The 17877-nt window shown below is 44.5% G+C and overlaps 1 protein-coding gene across 4 annotated transcripts in view; it reads right to left on the bottom strand.

The window, feature by feature from the left end:
* Positions 1 to 17877, bottom strand: part of NF1 (neurofibromin 1) — a 162502-nt gene that overhangs the window by 21904 nt on the left and 122721 nt on the right. For all 4 annotated transcript variants that reach the window (XM_083479515.1, XM_083479516.1, XM_083479517.1 and 1 more), the window contains 9 exons: positions 14560 to 14753; positions 13150 to 13290; positions 11561 to 11840; positions 9183 to 9397; positions 7905 to 7966; positions 7636 to 7750; positions 4425 to 4526; positions 3084 to 3224; positions 1714 to 1840 (listed from right to left, as the gene is read on the bottom strand). In XM_083479515.1, the coding sequence (XP_083335641.1) occupies positions 1714 to 1840; positions 3084 to 3224; positions 4425 to 4526; positions 7636 to 7750; positions 7905 to 7966; positions 9183 to 9397; positions 11561 to 11840; positions 13150 to 13290; positions 14560 to 14753 (1377 nt within the window). The remainder of the gene's footprint in view (positions 1 to 1713; positions 1841 to 3083; positions 3225 to 4424; positions 4527 to 7635; positions 7751 to 7904; positions 7967 to 9182; positions 9398 to 11560; positions 11841 to 13149; positions 13291 to 14559; positions 14754 to 17877) is intronic.

Genomic DNA, 17877 nt, shown 5'->3' with positions numbered 1-17877 from the left:
GGAATTTCCCAATTACAAGAATGCTTGAATAGGGTTCTTTTGAGCTCTGTCTGCACATTGGGGGGGGGGTGTACCTATAGTACAGACTAGATCACCTCAACCTGCCAGGTGGAAGATGCCATTCCCAACACTGTAACCACTCCCCGCAAGTAGAAAACTAGCATCTCAGGACGAAGACTTCTAATCCAGCCTACTCCCTGTTGTGCTGTTTCTCTACCTGCACAGATAATTTCCCATAGGAGAGCATTCCAGGAACTGATTCCTGGAGCCCGAAAGGGTTCAGTTCATCTATCTCCTCTGCATCCTAAAGTAATGCACAAGCTTCTCAACCACAGCTGAGGAAAGGTAAACTGGTAATCACTCTGGAGTCTAAGGAATATGAAGATTTATTTATTGTGTAAGCACACACTTTTAAACAAGAAAAAAGATGCACCCACCCACCCACGCCCCACTCCCAATGTGCACACACAGCCCAACCCATCTCTACCACTTGACTTGTGCCAAGTGTGTCTGTTGACAATGCTGAGCAAGGTGGACCAATAGCCTGTCTCAGTACAAGGCAGCTCCCTATGTCCCTAGCTGAATAAGAACATAAGAAGAGACTGCTGAGCCAGCCCAGTGGCCCATCTAGTCTAGCAACCCCTTCTCACAGCAGCCAAGCAGATGCAAGCAGGACCTGAGGACAAGAGCACTCTACCCTCCTGTGCTTTTCAGCAATGGATACAGGCAACCCCTGATTTGGCAGAGCACACAATGGAGCCCTGCCCTCTTCCGGGCCCGAAAATGGCCCGCACATTTGGCTTTGAACATGTGCAAAACAAGGATTATCTGTATCTAGATACATTATGGAATACCTCTCGGTTTGCATCATAAAAGCAGTCTTTCAGCCTACTGGCTCTGCTGCTTGTGTTCACGCTTCTCCTGCTCTCTGAGGTCTGGTCCATTTGCTTTCTCATCCACTTCCTCCTCCCCACAGGTCTCTCTCCTCAGCTCCTTCTCTCCCTCCAAGTGCCGCCAACTGACTTGTCCTTCCCAGCCCTCCCTCCCCTTGCCCTCCATTCCGTTGATTCGGAGGTGTTCTGTATTCTTCACTGCCGCTCTAATGGCAGTGAATAAAGAAGGCCCCTTGGGAATCCTAGGGAGCAGGAGACTAAGAGTTTCCTTTTATGTATTAACAGAGAACAAAGCTTTACAGGTATGTAAGATTCACATCATAAATAAGATGCGAAAAAGCAAGCAGAAAACATATCAATAAATGCATCCTCCTCCACAGAATGTCAGCAGACAGACAACACACACAATCTGTCGTCTACAGCACAAGCAGTCAAAATACTGGCTGTGCTGGGGGCTGCAGCTAATCTGAAGCCAGCTGCCAATCTGATCATGCCCCCCTCTGAGTCTGCCAAACTGTGTGCATACTATGTATTTAAAGCACATTCAAAGCACTTCCCCTGAAAGAATCCTATGAACTCTAGTTCCTTAACAGCGCTTGGAAGTGTCACTCTGTGAAGGGTACAGTTCCAGGATTTTTTTGTGGTGGGCTGAATGGTGTGCTTTAAATGTCAATTACCTGGCAGACTGACCAATGAAACTGCCTCTATAAAACCTGATGGGAATATTTACCTGGTGGGGAAATGTTTCAGTGAGTGTCTGTAAACAGCGGGAAGCATACCTTCAACTGACATGGTCTGAGACAAAGGGCTACCTGCCTACCTTTTAGCAGATGCCCCACCAAGGCAAAGTTGAAATTGGAGTTGAAATTGAGTCCCACAAAATGGTCCATCTGCTTGCAGTGCCACTCCAGAGGCCTCCTGATCTCCATGAAAACTTCTTCAGGGCTCTGCTGGGAAGTCAAAGTACAGACCATCACAATCATCGGGGGGGGGGGGGGAGATGCTGGTCCACCATGCCCATGAATGTCTAATACTATAAAACGCCAGGCATATAAAACAAAACTATAAGTCTGCTAAAGTCGGCTCATTTATTAGAAATTTTATTGCTATGGTTTTCTATTTTGTTTCGTCTGGTATTATTTTATATATTTGCACAAAACTGATTATAATAAGGGTGGGGTTCTCAGGAACTCCTGAATCCACGGCAGCCAGGACTCTTGGGAACCATTCCCAAGACTACCTGGCAAATTAGCCAACTCTTTTATCTAATAAAGTCACGCCACCAAAACCCGAGGTAGGAACCTCGGTGGACTCTTGTGGTCCAAAAGAACATCCATGGGAAAGGAGCTTACCATATTTTTTGCTCTATAAGCTCCCCCTCTCTGCGCAGCGCCTCTCCAGCAAAGCGGGAGGAAAAATGGAAGGGGCTCCGTTTCTCCTCCCGCTTCGCTGAAGGAGTGCTGCGCAGCTCTCCCTCTCTGCGCAGCGCCTCTCCAGCGAAGCGAAGTCAGAACAGCAAGAGGGATCGCTGCGCAGCGAAAGCAGCGATTCCTCTTGCTGTTCTGGCTTCTGGGATAGCTGCGCAGCCTGCATTTGCTCCATAAGACGCACACACATTTCCCCTTACTTTTTAGGAGGGGAAAAGTTTGTCTTATAGAGCGAAAAATACGGTACCGCATTTTTTGCACCATAACACTCACTTTTTTCCTCCTAGAAAGTAAGGGGAAATGTCTGTGCGTGTTATGGAGGGAATGCCTACGGGTGGCATGCCTACGGATTTTCCTCCTCTAAAAACTACGTGCGTGTTATGGTCGGGTGCGTGTTATAGAGCGAAAAATACGGTACTTTGTAGGCTTCCCAGACAACCTGCAGTTCCTCTGGCTCCAGTGTTTTAATGAAGCCTGCAGCACAACTGGACAATTCCCATACACATCATCTTCTATTATTATTATTATTACTATTACTATTAGTTGTTGTTGTTGTCATTTTTATTATTATTTTCTCCATTACTATTTTAAATAACCTGAAGTAGGGTGGGGGAATTGCTTCCATTCTCAACACTCAAGTTATCACTCAAAAGGAAAGATGCACCGTTTTTCAAGCAAGTTTCACCTCCAATTGCCGGCACGACTAAAGAGTATTCAGGTGTGTGTGTGTGTGTTGATGTATCCTGACAAGTGGCTGACTTACTTTGTCATTGAATACTCGAAGGTTGTCCAGGGTATGGAGATTCTGCTCGAGGAGAGCTGTGCCCGCTGAATACAGACTGACTTCGTCCAGCTGCAGAACAGCCATGGCCACCCAGAAGAGGGCCTTGTGCAAAGGCGAGTCCTGGACAGGGGAAGGCAAAAGCCACCAGGTTGAAATGCAAAACTCGCTTCTGTGATGAACAGCCAAAGCAGAAAGTCACACGCTGCATTCATCACGTACACTGGATTCATTTTGCAATGTAAACAACCCTAGCAGCCGAAGGGGGCCTGTAACTGGTACAATATATGCAAATTGGGGAGAATCACATTTGTGTACCTGTTGGCTTGGTTTGGATAATATGCTGCGGCTCAGTAAGCCACAATATGTAAAGATGCAAGATGGAGCTAGCTTGTTTTCTACTGTGCCAGAGGTTGGGGCCCAAATCAATGGACTCAAATTACAAGAAAGGAGATTCTGACTAAGCCTTAAGAAGATCTTAATGACGGCAAGGGCTGTTGGGACAGTGGAATGGGCTCTCTCAGGTGGTGGATTCTCCTTCATTTGAAGTTTATAAGCAGAAGTTGGATGGCCATCTGTCATGGATGCTTTAGCTGAGATTCTTGCATTGCAGAGAGCTGGACCTTTCCAATGATACAACTCTATGTGGCCAAACAGCCTTTTGACCACACATACAGCTACTCTCTTCAGGAAGTCTCTAATTAACCACAGTTTCCCATTTCATCAAAACAAGGAAGCTACAATTACCAGCTCTGAGAAAAGATGGAATCCTAAATTCCACTTCGAACTGTGCTTCAGTATCCTGGCTTGGGCTGGCAGAGACTGAAAACATGCTAGGCACTTACTTGCTAAACAACCAACTCAAAATCACCAGCATTGAGCTGTCGGTGCCACACCTCAGACTCAAACACCCCCTCTACACCCCCCCCCTGCCTGTGGGTGCTCTGATTATGACCAAGTCAAGTAAACTACCATTAGCGCAAACCATAGTTTGCCTCTCAAACAGAACAGAAAACATGGTTTACTGAGAACCAAGAGGCAAGGCGAAAAAGTAGAATGTGCGAGGGAGAGAATGTGCAAGCCCAAGGAATGGTCCTAATGACATCAGGCCACAGTGTCTTAAGCCACGCCATACTAAGTTCCATTTGCCAAATATGTACAGCAGCAACATTTAAAAATTCCTCTTCAGCAAAGAAGATGTTCAGAGAGGAAAGACAGGCGGAAGATCTGCGCTTGAGCTACCAGGGCCTCCTCATTCGAACCACCTTGTATTTGCTCTAAACAGCAATGCAGAGCAGGCTGTTGAGCACTGAGGCAGCTTACCTTATTAAGAAGTGGCTGCAGCTTGGTCAGTGCTATGACCGTGGCTTCTATTAGAACCTGGCTATTGTAGTTGTCGGGGCCTTTCAAGCAGCTCTCGAGACCCTGTAATCAAGAAAGGAAAAAGAGGATTGGCTTGTGATTGCAAGGCATGGCTCCCCTTCTCTTTGCTCCAGGTTTTAAAAGCTGATTTGCATTGCCCCTGCCCAATAACACAAGGTGGGTTATCACTAGGGAGAGGAGGACCTATTCAGTGGTGGCACCCTAGTTATATGGATCAGTCTTCCTGCAGAAGTTCACCTGAAGACTTGTTGCTCCCCCAGGCATTTTCAATAACGTATGTTTCATGGAGTCATCTTCTTAGCTTTAAAATCTGTGCTTTTAGTTTTTATTATTATTTCATATTGCAGAATATGCTTTGTTGGGGAGCTATGTAAATGTAGTAAAAAACAACAACACTGAAATACCAGGCTGAGGCTCAGTCTCTCCTTTTGCGTTCTTACTCTCCAACCACCTCCCGCTTCTGTCAATCACAAATGCCTCTGTTAAAGTGAACCTCTCTCACCCACGTGTCACTATGGTTTCACCCCCTCAGAAATGCTTTCATGTTTATTTTCATTCTAGCATCAAGCTGTTAGTCTACAAATTGCTCCCATCTTTTCCCTTTATTGATCCCTTTCACAGCTGAGCGAAAGGTCTATCTGTTCCCCTCTGCTCTTTCTATTCTTTATGCCACAATTTCCCCCTATTTGTGCAGAAGATTGAGTCCTGTGATGACAACACTTTGCTTTGGACTCATTTGTTCTACAATCCCATTCAGGACCAACCACGGCCTCTCTCTGCTGTACCAGCAGCATGCAGCTCTAGCCTAAATATGGAACGCAGGAAGATGCCTTAGACCATTGCTCCATCTAGCCTGGTACTGTCTACACTGACGGGCAGCAGCTCATCAGGATTTCAGACAGCAGCCTCTCCCAGGAGATGCTGGGAATTGAACCCTAGGCCTTCTGCATGCAAGGCAGGTGCTCTGTCAGTGAGCTATGGCACTTCCCCTTCTGGGAACAAAGAAGCAACAAAGGTACCTCCCAGTTGAAAGATTTAAGCAGAAAACCAGCTGGATATACAAGTAAGCCCATTACAAGATCAGAAGAAGCTTTATTTGCATCAGCCACAAGCCATAGAAATTTTTCAAAAATCCATGTACTGAAGATAGAGGTAAAAACTTAACTATACAAAATATGTTCTGGAGGTTTAAATCAATAATCAAATAATAGATCTTATTCTAATTGGCCCTGCTATTTATTTATTTTTTGCAGTTTTTGCTGTCACCTGATCATCTTCATCTGCTAAAAGAAAGGACACAGTAGCAATGGTTGAGCAACCCGGCATGGACAATAATAGAAGGGTAATAACCTCACTCCTCAAATGTTTATAAAGAGTGCAAGCCAGAAGCACATGAGTCACGGACTCAATACTGCCATCTCCACAGGGACACAACCATTTTCCCAGTGGATTTTTTTGAAATCGACCCACAAGTACAGCTGAAGGCAGTATATTCAATATTGTGAAAGTGAAAGCATGTCTGTATTTTGGAATTGTTAAATTTTGCAAATAGGGTGCCAATGTGTCAAAATGACTAGGTGCAAAATAATCCTATCATGGACAAAATTTCCTTATTGTGGCCAAATTTTTCTGTTACGCGATATATAGCCGCTGTCTAATTAAATTATTTCCTTTAATAACTGTTGTGGTGATAAACCAGAAAAGTAAAGCTTTTGGTTGACAATTTTAGTCCAAGCGCTCTCATGACAATCTTGTGATGCTAAGAGTAGTAGACCTGTGGGTTTTAAATTTAAGCGAAGCCAATAATTAAATGTCCTGAACCAAATCTGTAATTCAACAGAAGGTAGATTAGCCTGCAAGCGCAATGAAGCATTTGGAACACGGGACGGAACAGGAAAAAATTGCCTTAGGAACTTAGAATGAACAGCTTCTGTAGATCCAAGACGAGCGCCAGTCCAAATCTGAGCCCCAAATAATAATTGTGCTAGGGGTTTAGCTTTAACACTTCAAGTGCTGATGGTATGTGATTGCCACCTTTTGTATGGAAAAACATGTCAGAATTTTGGCACTCTGAGACTCCTTTTCTTTGCATATTTCTGATGACCCTGTTGACTGAAAAATAAGGCCGAAGTACTTAAAGACTTGTTCGATCAACTGATTATCCATATACCATCTATGGGCCCTATAGCTTCTTGAAAACACCATGACTTCAGTTTTCTTGTAATTCACAGCTAGCTGTTCTCTTTGGCAGTATGCTGAGAATGCCCTCATCAATCTTTTTAGGCCCACTTTTGCATTACAAGATCTAATATGTTAACAATGGACAAGCAGCAGAATCCTAAGCATATCTACTCAGAAGGAAGTAAGACTGCCTTCAATGGGTATTATTCCGAGGTAAGGGTGCCTATCATTACAGCACAAGCTGTGAAGCAATAGGATAGCAGACTGGCCCCCTGCTGGACTATGCAATATATATAGCAGCTGGATCACTATTTTCACATTCTGTCTCCATTCACACAGTGACAGATCCAACCTGTGAGATGTATCCTTTAAAGCCTCTAGGAGAAAACTGAAGCCGCTGAGAGGAGCGTTCCTCACGTAGCCTGAAAGCCCTGCTTCCCCCTCCACAGATTGTCAGTTTCTCATTTATGGGCTTGTTTCAAAAGTGTCATCAATAGGGTTGGATCCAGGGTTGTTTTTCAGAGTTGGGTTGGGAGCTAAGCAGAGTGTAATCCTGGGCAACCAGAATGGCAAACTTATTGACAGCTAAAGTACAATGTGATGGGGGAAATGCCCACTGCCACAAAACATGGCAGATGCCACAAGCCCAAGCATTCTATATAGTAGTGCCAGGCCCAGGAGATGCACATCCAAGTGTGAGGGGGCAGGCAAGCACCCCTAAACTTTTGGGGATGCCTTGAACCAACATAACTCCTCAGACAGAACAAGCAAGTGCCACAAAAAGGCCACAAGACTTCAAGCCTTCTGTGACTGCAGCGTACTGCACAGCACCGAAATGTTTCGCAGGAGGAGTTGAATGCTTGCTTGCATTCCAGACAGTATGTGTTTCAATGGGCTGAAGTGCCTTAGCCTGGAAATAAGAGCTACATAAAAAGAAAAGCAACAGCAGGCAGGAAAGGAGGGTACATACCTTGCTAAGAATCCGGATGATCTGCTTTATCTGTCCGTGTGACACCCGTTTGCTAATGCAACCAAAGACAACCAGGGCTCTTGGCTGGAGGGACGGATTATATTGGAATGCAAACCTGTGGAGGAGGAAAAGCAGCTATCAAGCAGGCCACCGACTAGAATAAGGCCAACAGTGAAATCGGGTGGGGATGGAAGATGGCTGAAGGAATAGCAAATGTGACACGGGTGTACCACCAAACAAGCTTGGGGTTGGGGGGCAAAATGACCTACTTCTGAGCTAGTTCTGTCCACTGGTCAAGCCACTTGCAGGTCGGAATATCTCTCATACATGCCTACAGGGGGGAAAGGCAAAAGCAACAGTGTCTCAGCAAATAACGTTAAGTAAAAGCAACATTAAATTTCAGGCATGTGCTCGCTTTCTCTTTCTGATGCTTGTTTTTTATTTTTTTAAATAAAGCAAAAATAAATGCAACATTACATATGTATAATTGCCATATATGTATATATGACAAGCAATTAGCTGTTGGTAGAGCTCAACTCTTAATCTCAGGGTTTTGGGTTCGAGTCCTACCGTGGGCAAAAAATTCCTGCATTGCAGGGGGTTAGACTAGATGACCCACGTGGTCTCTTCCTTTTTTTATATAATAATATTTATTAAAAGTTTGAAGATTATAGAAAAAAGAAAAAAGGACAACAATAAGGAAATTAACAGAACATACATTACAATACATAAAAAGAAAAACATAAAAAATACAACAATACAGCAAAAAGAAACACTAAAACACACATCCAATATTCCATATCTTTACCTTTCATTTACTTGTTTCATCGACCTCCTCACACCTCCCTTTTTTGTATTCTAATTCAATTTAGCTATTTCAGCAAATCCTTTCCATCTTACTCAATTTTTGTTCTATAATTTACCTTAACCCAGTCTGACCTTAAATTTTATACTTTGGCCCATTAACAATCCATTTTTACTTAATTCTTTATAACATTTCTGCTAAAGCCATGTAACTTCATTCCAGCATCCTTCCCACGTGGTCTCTTCCAATGGGATTATTCTATGATCCCATTCCAGTAATTAGTAAACAACAGCTTTCTCCCTATGGATACATTGCCTGCTGTCTTTAACTGCTAAGTTAACAGACACCTTATGGTGTTATCCACACATGCAGCAAAGGTGTCCTTTGTGAGGTACTAAGGTACAAGGCAGGGAAGGGGAACCTGTGGCTTCAAATGTTGGAAGTCACCAACTTCCATAACCTTAGCCAGCATGGCCTATGTCAAATATTATGGGAGTGGTACAATCCACTACCACCTGAGTCTGCTACATGTGTTGACTAAGCCAAGAGCTGCCATTCACTGTCAGCAAGGTCATTTGAAACATTTTCTTTCTTGCTCCCTCCAAATACAAGCCCATGCACTAACTCTTGGCATCACTGATTAAAATGTGTCCTGTCCAGAAACAACCAACCAAAGCTACAATCCTGAATTCAACCCACAGATGATGTGGCACATTCATGGTTTGCCTTGCACATATCATACCTCCATAATCTCCAGCAGAGCTTCTGTCACCGTTTCCAGAGAAGTCAGTGCAAACGTCTCCCTCTCATAGGAGCCGGGAGAGAACGACCGGTCCCGGTAACTGGATCGGAATGCAATGACAGCTGCCGACTTCACCTTGCTTATTCCAAACAGCAAGTAGAACTTGGGGAGTGAGAACTCTGTTAAGCTCAGTCTCAACACTTGTTTGGTCTCCTCTGTTGAAGGAAGTAAAAACAGGTACTTCGAATCTCCTTCCATCTGTTTAGATTAAATCGCAAACATACACACACATATGCCACTACAACGTCCATATTATGGTAAGTGCCTATTTTAGGACCTGGCCTGAAATAAAGTAAAACCATTAACCATGTCCTTCCATAATGGTCATGCCTCTGATGGTTCTCATTTTACTTGCCCAGCTCTGGGCGATGTCAACAACCAGTAAGATTCCAAATGCACAACCCACCTGCCCAAGTTGTAGTTCCAACTACCCCTGGAGCAGACAATACTGGGGTTAGATGGGACAAACAGCCCAGCCTTGTAAATAAGTAGGCAAAAGTTACTAGCCTGTAAATAATGTTTTTTACTCACCTGGATAAGAGGCTAGCATTCTGCATTTTCATGCTGGCCACATGAGAGGACACTCTCCCCGTCCCAAAGTGTCTAGTACAGAACCCCTTGAATACTAGCCTCTTAGTAAACTAGTAAAGAAAATAAATATTGCATCCTGCCATGTGTGCTGGCAGAAGGAAGTCGAGGGACTGCTCTTCAACCAATACAGAAACCAGGCAGCCAGATTCTAGGCAGCCCACTTGTGTGCCTACACATAATTCCTTCTCGCCTCTGGCTACCAGGCGAGTTATTAAACACAGGGCTGAAATAGTCTGACCTGCTTTAAGGCAGGCATGCTCTTGTAACTGAATCAGAGAGCCAAAAAAAAGAAAAAAAGGGAAAAAAAGTTCACACTGGATGCTTGAGAAGAGGAGGGAAGGTAGGAGCTCAAAGTGGAAAACTTTGGGTGACTTCAGATCAGCAAAGGCAAGAGTAAACAGAGCAGGGAAGCATCTTACCCTGGGCAGAGGAATTCTGTTTCATCACAAAGTGACACTGCCTCTTATGTGGAGACCGCTTTACCCACCATGGGAGATTGAGAATTGCCTAAATGCTCCACATTTCCCTCCAGCTATTGATCTCTACAGTGTATTCTTCTTTAACCACAAAAGCAAAAGGTTGCCCTACAATTTATTTTAAGCCCAATGGCAACACTACGTGCATCCCTAATTTACGGTCATGACAGGCAGTCAATTTTGTTCTACCTTACGATGCTTGTAGAGCCTTCAGCGGGAGCGAACTGATCTTAGCATTCCTTAGACCTCACAGTGTGATTTTAAATGCAACACTAAAACCTCACTCTATTAAAACACTAAATATATAGCCCCCAAGTCGAAATTGCAGCTTTGTATAGTGTGACTACATGGAAAATGAGAGAGGAGAAGATAAAGGAGGGCTACAGGGGAAGAGCTAGAGGTCATACATAGCAGGGTCAGCAAATATGGAGCACAGGTTCCATTAGCTCTCTTGATATATAATGTATTTAAAATAGAGAGCACAGGGTTTTGTTTTGTTTTTGCTTACCTTAAACAGTTTCACAACACTGTACATCAAAGTTTGATCTACCATACTGGCTATAATTCAAAGGGCTTATGTAACATCACTTACTTGTACTGGATTTTTAAGCAAGGGAAGGTCTGTGGTATCTAACTCACTTCTCCAACAATTATTAGGAACGTGTTCAAGCACCTTTATGGCTCAGCAGCTGATGAGACAACTCTAAAATCAACTCATCACTACTGAGTTGCTTTCCTATGTTCAGTTTAATGCAGTGAGTGTCACACTCACTGGATATATTGTATAATCGCAGCTGATTCTTCAAATAATTTGTGTGCACTAGCCTAGATCTTTGTTCCTCAACAGGTATCTTGCGACCCAGATAAGGCCTCTCAAAGCCTTTTCCCTTCCTTGCTGTCAGGACTGTCCCTACTTGGATGGCCCCTAGAAAATCCCGGTCCTGATTGCTATGTGCAGGCAGGCAGGCCCATGTGCAGCTGAACAGCAGGAGAAGAAAGCACAGTGTTTAGGAGGGAGGCACTCACAATTCCTGCAAGTAGCAGAGAGATAAATGAAGGGACAAAAGAGATGGGGCGGAAAGAGGCAGCAGGTAGCTGCTCATCACTGATACAGACTTTGGACATACTCAAAATTTATACTGGACCCTGCTAACCCTTTAAATCTCCCCCAAGGTCAGCTGCTAGGAAACAAAGTACAAGTTTAAAGGAGAGATCAACTCAGTCAATAAAACCATCTCGTAAAGGACTTACCACTAAAGTGGAGTTGTGAACAAGTGCACAGAGAATGAATGATGTTGATGACCAGGCCATGGGTGGAAGCTCTAAGGGAAAGAGGACCGGTGGCCACCAACAGAGTAACTACATGGAAGAGGTAGGGGAGGTGTGCAGCCACATCAAGTGAATTGTTAAAGGACAGCATCAGCATGTAACGGGCTAGAATGGCAATATCATCCCACATCAGGTGCTGCTCTAATGTAGGAGTTGGAGACAGACAGGTCTTGTCGATTATTTTGCACATCCTTCCAATTACCTGAAAGGGAGCAACCAGTCACTTTTAGTAAGGAGCGCTCTACGTTCAGAACAACAACAAAAGGTAGCATCACAGTTTGCCTGAGGGACAAGGTGTTCCCAAGGGACGCTTGAGAGAACCGTCAAGAGGGGAAAGGGACAGGGGAACAGAGTCTGAGACTCCCAAAGAAAGAGACATTGTGCTCGTCAACAGCTGTTGGTGCGTATCCTGACATTTAGGTTTCTTTTCCACTGTTAATCCTACATAGGATTATTTTCAAGTTCCTCCTTGAAACACACCTCTTCCAGGGAAGCCTTTGGGCTTAACCTGCTAAGGCATGAACAGATGTACCTGCAACGAAGAACTTTACAGCTGCAAGACTAGTTCTTCCCTGCAACCCCACATTTTCCTTCCTCAACTGACATGCACAGGGGCCAAATCAAGAGTTCTTCCGGCTTTTCTGCCCCCCCGCCCAAATGCTTCAGGCAGGCTATCTGCTTTGCTCTGATTTCTCACCCCACAAAATATCTGCTCTAAATGGCACCAAGGTTTGTTCAGGGCTATGGAAAAGCCTTTCTTCCCCTCATGAAAAAATACTTTAAAAACTGTTCTGATGGATGGCTTTATGACCAATGTTAGGGCCAACCAACCATTGCTGTACTCAAAGGGTAAAAGAGAATCTGAATGCTCTCTACACTATTGTTGGTATTTGTGACACTTTATGGTTTTTTTAATTGACATGCTTTTAATTATTATTTTGTCTTTGTAAACTGCTTTGAAATTTATTTGGGATGACAAGCAGCACAGAACATGTATATTTAAATAAATAAATAGCACCTTAAGCTTCTACAAGTGGACTACCACTGAAATTAGTGTCAATTCACAACTGTAACAGTGAAACAGCTAGGAAGAATTGTTGCCTTCAGAGTCATGCTTGTGCGCTTCCCAGAACATCTGGCTGACAACAGGCAGGACTAAATAGATCTCTGGTTTGAACTAGCAGGTCTCATCTTATATTTTAACATTTTAGTGCCATTTCCACCAACGTGAACTGAATACCACACAGCCAACAGTGTTGTGCTGCCTCTGCAGGAATTATCCTGCGCTCTGCCTGCTGCCCCAACAAAGCAGGACAGAGAAGGGAGCTAACCCTTTCCTTCTTTAGGAACTACCTCCCTTATGGTTTGCAGCTTTCTTAGATTACTATAAGGAAGGATGGAGGGCAGGGAGTGATGACTTCACACGACCATAACATTTCTTTTCAGATGTGGAGAGACAGTGTCAAAACAGTTCACTAGGTTTAAACTGGTTAAGGAAGAGAAGAACTTACTTTACTGGAAACCAATTTCACGTTTCCAGATGCCAGAGCTACAGCTGTGTCTGCCATAACCTCCGCTTTGATGGATCCCAATCCCCCTGTGGCACTGGTTTTGATGAAACTGTCCAGCACTACGTCAAGCAGGTCAGTAATCTGTTGTAAAAGACAATAAATCATTTGCATCTGTTAACATAAGAACTTCAGCCGAACCTCACAGGAGGCTCTCCACAAACTATTTGCCATCCATCCACCGCAATCTTCAACTGGAGGGAGCCCTTTTCCCGTGATGTGTTCTTGCATTTTGATTGTTCTCCCTGGAGAAGGCTGCTGGGTGCCCTTGCAGCTATCAATTAGACTCCATGTAACGGCACTTCCCATCCTTTTTTAAAAAGGTCTCATGCTGGCATTTTTACTTAGAGCAGTCTTCTTTGACTATCTACCTGTGCAAGCAAGCTGTTGCTCTTTGCGTGTGCTGTGTTAGTTAGTTTGCTTCATTTTAATAATCCATTTATTTATTTTTAAATGGCACTTTTGCATTTACTACCGATCAGGTGACCTGGAAATGCAAGACTTTTAATGGTAAGATACAAATTTTGTCAAACCAACCAACAGGTGATCTCATAGCTTTTCCTACCCCCAAGTTGGGAATGCTTAGCATATTGCCACTATGGGATCCTTTGGGACAAAGAGTGGGATATAATTTTTTAAAAAAACAAAGGGGGGGGGGGAGACCTGAAGCAATCCAGAGACACAAGGGAACACCAACAGCAGCAAATTGTTAGGAACAAGAAGAGCTGAGCTAAGAGGGAAGAAACAGCGCAAAGGACTCTGAGGAGAAATATTAAGGGAGCTTAAGCAATCCACTGAATTTGATGAAGGCAAGAAGCAAACGAGAGGATCATGGGACTAGCCTACTTCCAAAGAGTTTGTTCCTGCCTTGACCAGAAGGTGGAGCCTAAACCCATTCTACTAGTCTTGCTGACCAAACGGAAGTAGCATTACAATTTATTACACTATTAAAATAAATGGCTTTCTCAAGACCAGCCACATTTCCATACCTAAGCCAGAATCAAACACGGAAACTGTAAAAAATCAACCGATTCAACAGATCTCCCTCAACAGTTTCAAACTGGACGCTTACTTTTTTGGAAGATTCTGAATATGACATTTTGAGCCCCTTTCCTTCCAAGGCCCAGCAAAAAATAACAACAGATGTCACAGAGATGGTTCAAAGATAACAAGAGTTGAATATTTAACATGAATTGCAAACACTTAAGGTAGATGTAAATTTATCTTTATTTGTGACTCTAGCGAGACTGGAAGCGAACCTTCTTGTAATTAATACTTAAGCGACTGTCAAGGACATCGTTTCTCCCATGAACACCACAGATAAGATCTGCAACACACAAAAAAAGGCAATACCTGGCCCAAGCTCCCCCATATCTTGGCTTGAATGGAAGGGTACATCTGCTTCTCATTTATGGTCATTGTGATGAGCTTATCGAGAATAGCAGTGACTCGCTGGCGTTTGGCATCGTCATTGTGTTTGCAGAAGCGGACCAGATTCAACAACCAGGGGGTCATGTATTCCAGACAGAGGTGTTTCAGTTCAATACCTGAAATAAAATAAATACATATATACATACATATTGTAGTACGTGTGGAGGTCTGAGAGAGGGCGTTTCTCCCTTAGAATAGGCAGAATTCTGTGCAAAAGTTTTCAAGGTTATTATCCTATAACATTGTCCAATGAAGATTACTAGAAAGAAGGAACGACGTCTGGGATCCAAAGGAGAGTAAATAGTTCTTCGGCATGCTGCCAAAGGTGACTTAGGATGGGTGTTTCTTGAAGTGCATCTTCCCATGCTGCATGGCAAACTAACTTTAAAATGGAGGGGGTTTTCAATAGCAGTTTGAGATGTGGCACTGACGAAAGCTGGCAATTGTGCTGGGGCAAACGGACCCCTTGGAAGTACGGACTAACCCTCTGGAAAAACAGGGGCATACATACCATGATGTATGGACTGGGACCAGAAGGCCTAAACATATATTACATTTCATGTGAAGGGCAACCACATGAGAACTGGTCTATTTAGTCCTACCCTCCCCCCATCCCATGAAACGCTCTAGAGCCATCATTGCCAAGTCTTTTAAGTACCAGACCTTTTTGTTTACTCAGGCCTCTTGTAATTAAGTTGCCTCCTACGGTAGTCTTCATTTATTAGTGGGATGGGTAGGACTTGTCCCTATTGATATATTATTGGATGCCCGTTCTACGTATTTTGCATTGTTCATTGTTTTAAATTACTCTTAATTGGTGTATTTTATCTTGTGAAGTCACTTTGAGGCTTTTTTTTGAGGTTGTATAAAGTGATAGAAAAATGTAAACAAACAAACAAACAACAACAACAACAATAATATAATGCACTCAAAGCGGGAAAATGAAGCGGGATCTCAGACGGCTAGAGCGAGTATGGCGACGGACTCGTGACGGAGCCTCAAGAACATCTTATAGGACGCTTATGAAAGCCTATGAGATGGCTATGAAAGCTGCTAAGAAATCTTACTTTGCAGCTTCCATTGCATCCGCTAGCTCTCGCCCGGCACAACTTTTTAGAATAATTAGGTCAATAACGTCCTTAGGAGGACAACCAAATTTAAGCACAAATTCGACCCACAGCTGTGAGGCATTCGCGAGCTTTTTTGCGGAGAAAGTCCTGTTGCTCCGCCGTGACCTCCCTGCCAATTTAGATACAGTGACTGAACTGGAGGCCCCTCGACTGACTTCAGGTCCAGTGTTGGACCATTTCGATCGGATACTCCCTACTGATGTGGATAGATTCCTCCAAGTTGGTAGGCCCACCACCTGCCTCCTTGATCCGTGCCCGTCTTGGCTGATTAGGGAGTGTCCAGATGTTGCGCGGACCCCCCTGGTTGAAATTATCAATTTGTCCCTTGACACGGGGACATTCCCAGGGGAACTGAAGGAAGCAGTGGTGCGTCCACTCTTAAAGAAAACTTCATTAGATCCCTTAGACCTATCCAATTACCGCCCAGTTTCAAATCTTCCATACCTGGGTAAGGTAATTGAGAGAGCGGTTGCTGAACAGCTTGGTAGGTTTCTGGAGGAAACATCGGCATTAGATCCATTTCAGTCCGGTTTCCGTCCTGGTTTTGGGACGGAGACGGCTCTGGTTGCCCTAACAGATGATATCCGTAGACAACTGGATCGAGGCGGGTCAGGACTGCTGATCCTTTTAGATTTGTCAGCAGCCTTTGACATGGTCGATCATGATCTTCTGGACCATCGCCTTGCAGACGTGGGGATACAGGGCATAGCCCGTAACTGGTTGTGCTCTTTTATCTCTGGTCGGGGACAGAGGGTGGCACTGGGGAGGGAAATGTCGTCACGCCACTCCTTGGTGTGTGGAGTGCCGCAGGGCGCAATTCTCTCCCCAATGCTTTTTAACATCTTTATGCGCCCCCTTGCCCAGATTATCCGGAGCTTTGGGCTGGGCTGTCATCAATATGCTGATGACACTCAGCTCTATCTGCTGATGGATGGCCACACCAACTCGGCCCCTTACACACTGACCAGATGCTTGGAAGCTGTAGCTGGATGGTTTCGGGGGAGCCGATTGAAACTAAATCCTTCGAAGACAGAGGTCCTATGGCTAGGTCGGGATAGCATGGGGATGAGGGACCAACTCCCTTCTCTTGCGGGGGCCCAATTAGTGCCATTGCCTTCCGTTAAGAGTTTGGGTGTAATACTTGACGCCTCCCTTTCCATGGAGGCCCAAGTCACAGCAACAGCCAAGGCGACATTTTTCCACCTTCGCCGCACCAAGCAGTTGGTCCCTTACCTTTCCCGCCCCGACCTGGCCACAGTGATCCATGCGACAGTCATTTCCAGGCTTGACTACTGTAATTCGCTCTACGCGGGGCTGCCCTTGAAGCTGTCCCAGAAACTCCAGCGGGTACAGAATGCTGCAGCGAGGCTCCTCACAGGGTCTCTGCCATGGGAGCATATTCATCCAGTGCTTTTCAAGCTGCACTGGCTCCCGGTGGAGTACAGGGTCAGATTTAAGGTGCTGCTTTTGACCTTTAAAGCCCTTCACGGCCTAGGACCCTCGTACCTACGGGACCGCCTCGCCTGGTATGCCCCACGGAGAGCCTCAAGGTCCATAAATAACAACACCCTAGTGGTCCCAGGCCCTAAGGAAGTTAGATTGGCTTCAACCAGAGCCAGGGCCTTTTCAGCACTGGCCCCAACTTGGTGGAACGCTCTGTCTCATGAGACCAGGGCCCTGCAGGATCTGATTTCTTTCCGCAGGGCCTGTAAGACAGAGTTGTTCCGCCTGGCCTTTGGATTGGAGCCAATTTGATTCCCTCCCCCCCTTTTTTTCTTTTTTCTTTTCCTTCTCCTGCAATGAGGCTTCATTTTAATATTTTAATGTTCCATTATTTTAATGTTGTATTTTATTTTTGTTTTTAAGTTGTAATCACTCATCTTGTTTTTATTATTGCTTGTAAGCCGCTCTGAGCCCGGCCTTGGCTGGGGAGGGCGGGGTATAAATAAAAAATTATTATTATTATTATTATTATAAAGGCAGCCCTTCAAAAGAGGGTTACGGGGCTGGAGACAATAGACTTCAATCTACACATGGTCATTCATACACAAGCAAGGCCAACATCCATGGGCTCAGGAACATCCAACCAGCACGAAAGCTTGCAGTCTAA

Source organism: Podarcis liolepis (genome assembly GCF_965112155.1).
Source record: "Podarcis liolepis genome assembly, chromosome: 16".
NCBI classification, from domain to species: domain Eukaryota; kingdom Metazoa; phylum Chordata; class Lepidosauria; order Squamata; family Lacertidae; genus Podarcis; species Podarcis liolepis.
The sequence above is the reverse complement of the archived record's forward strand: the minus strand, read 5'-3'. Positions and strand labels throughout refer to the sequence as shown.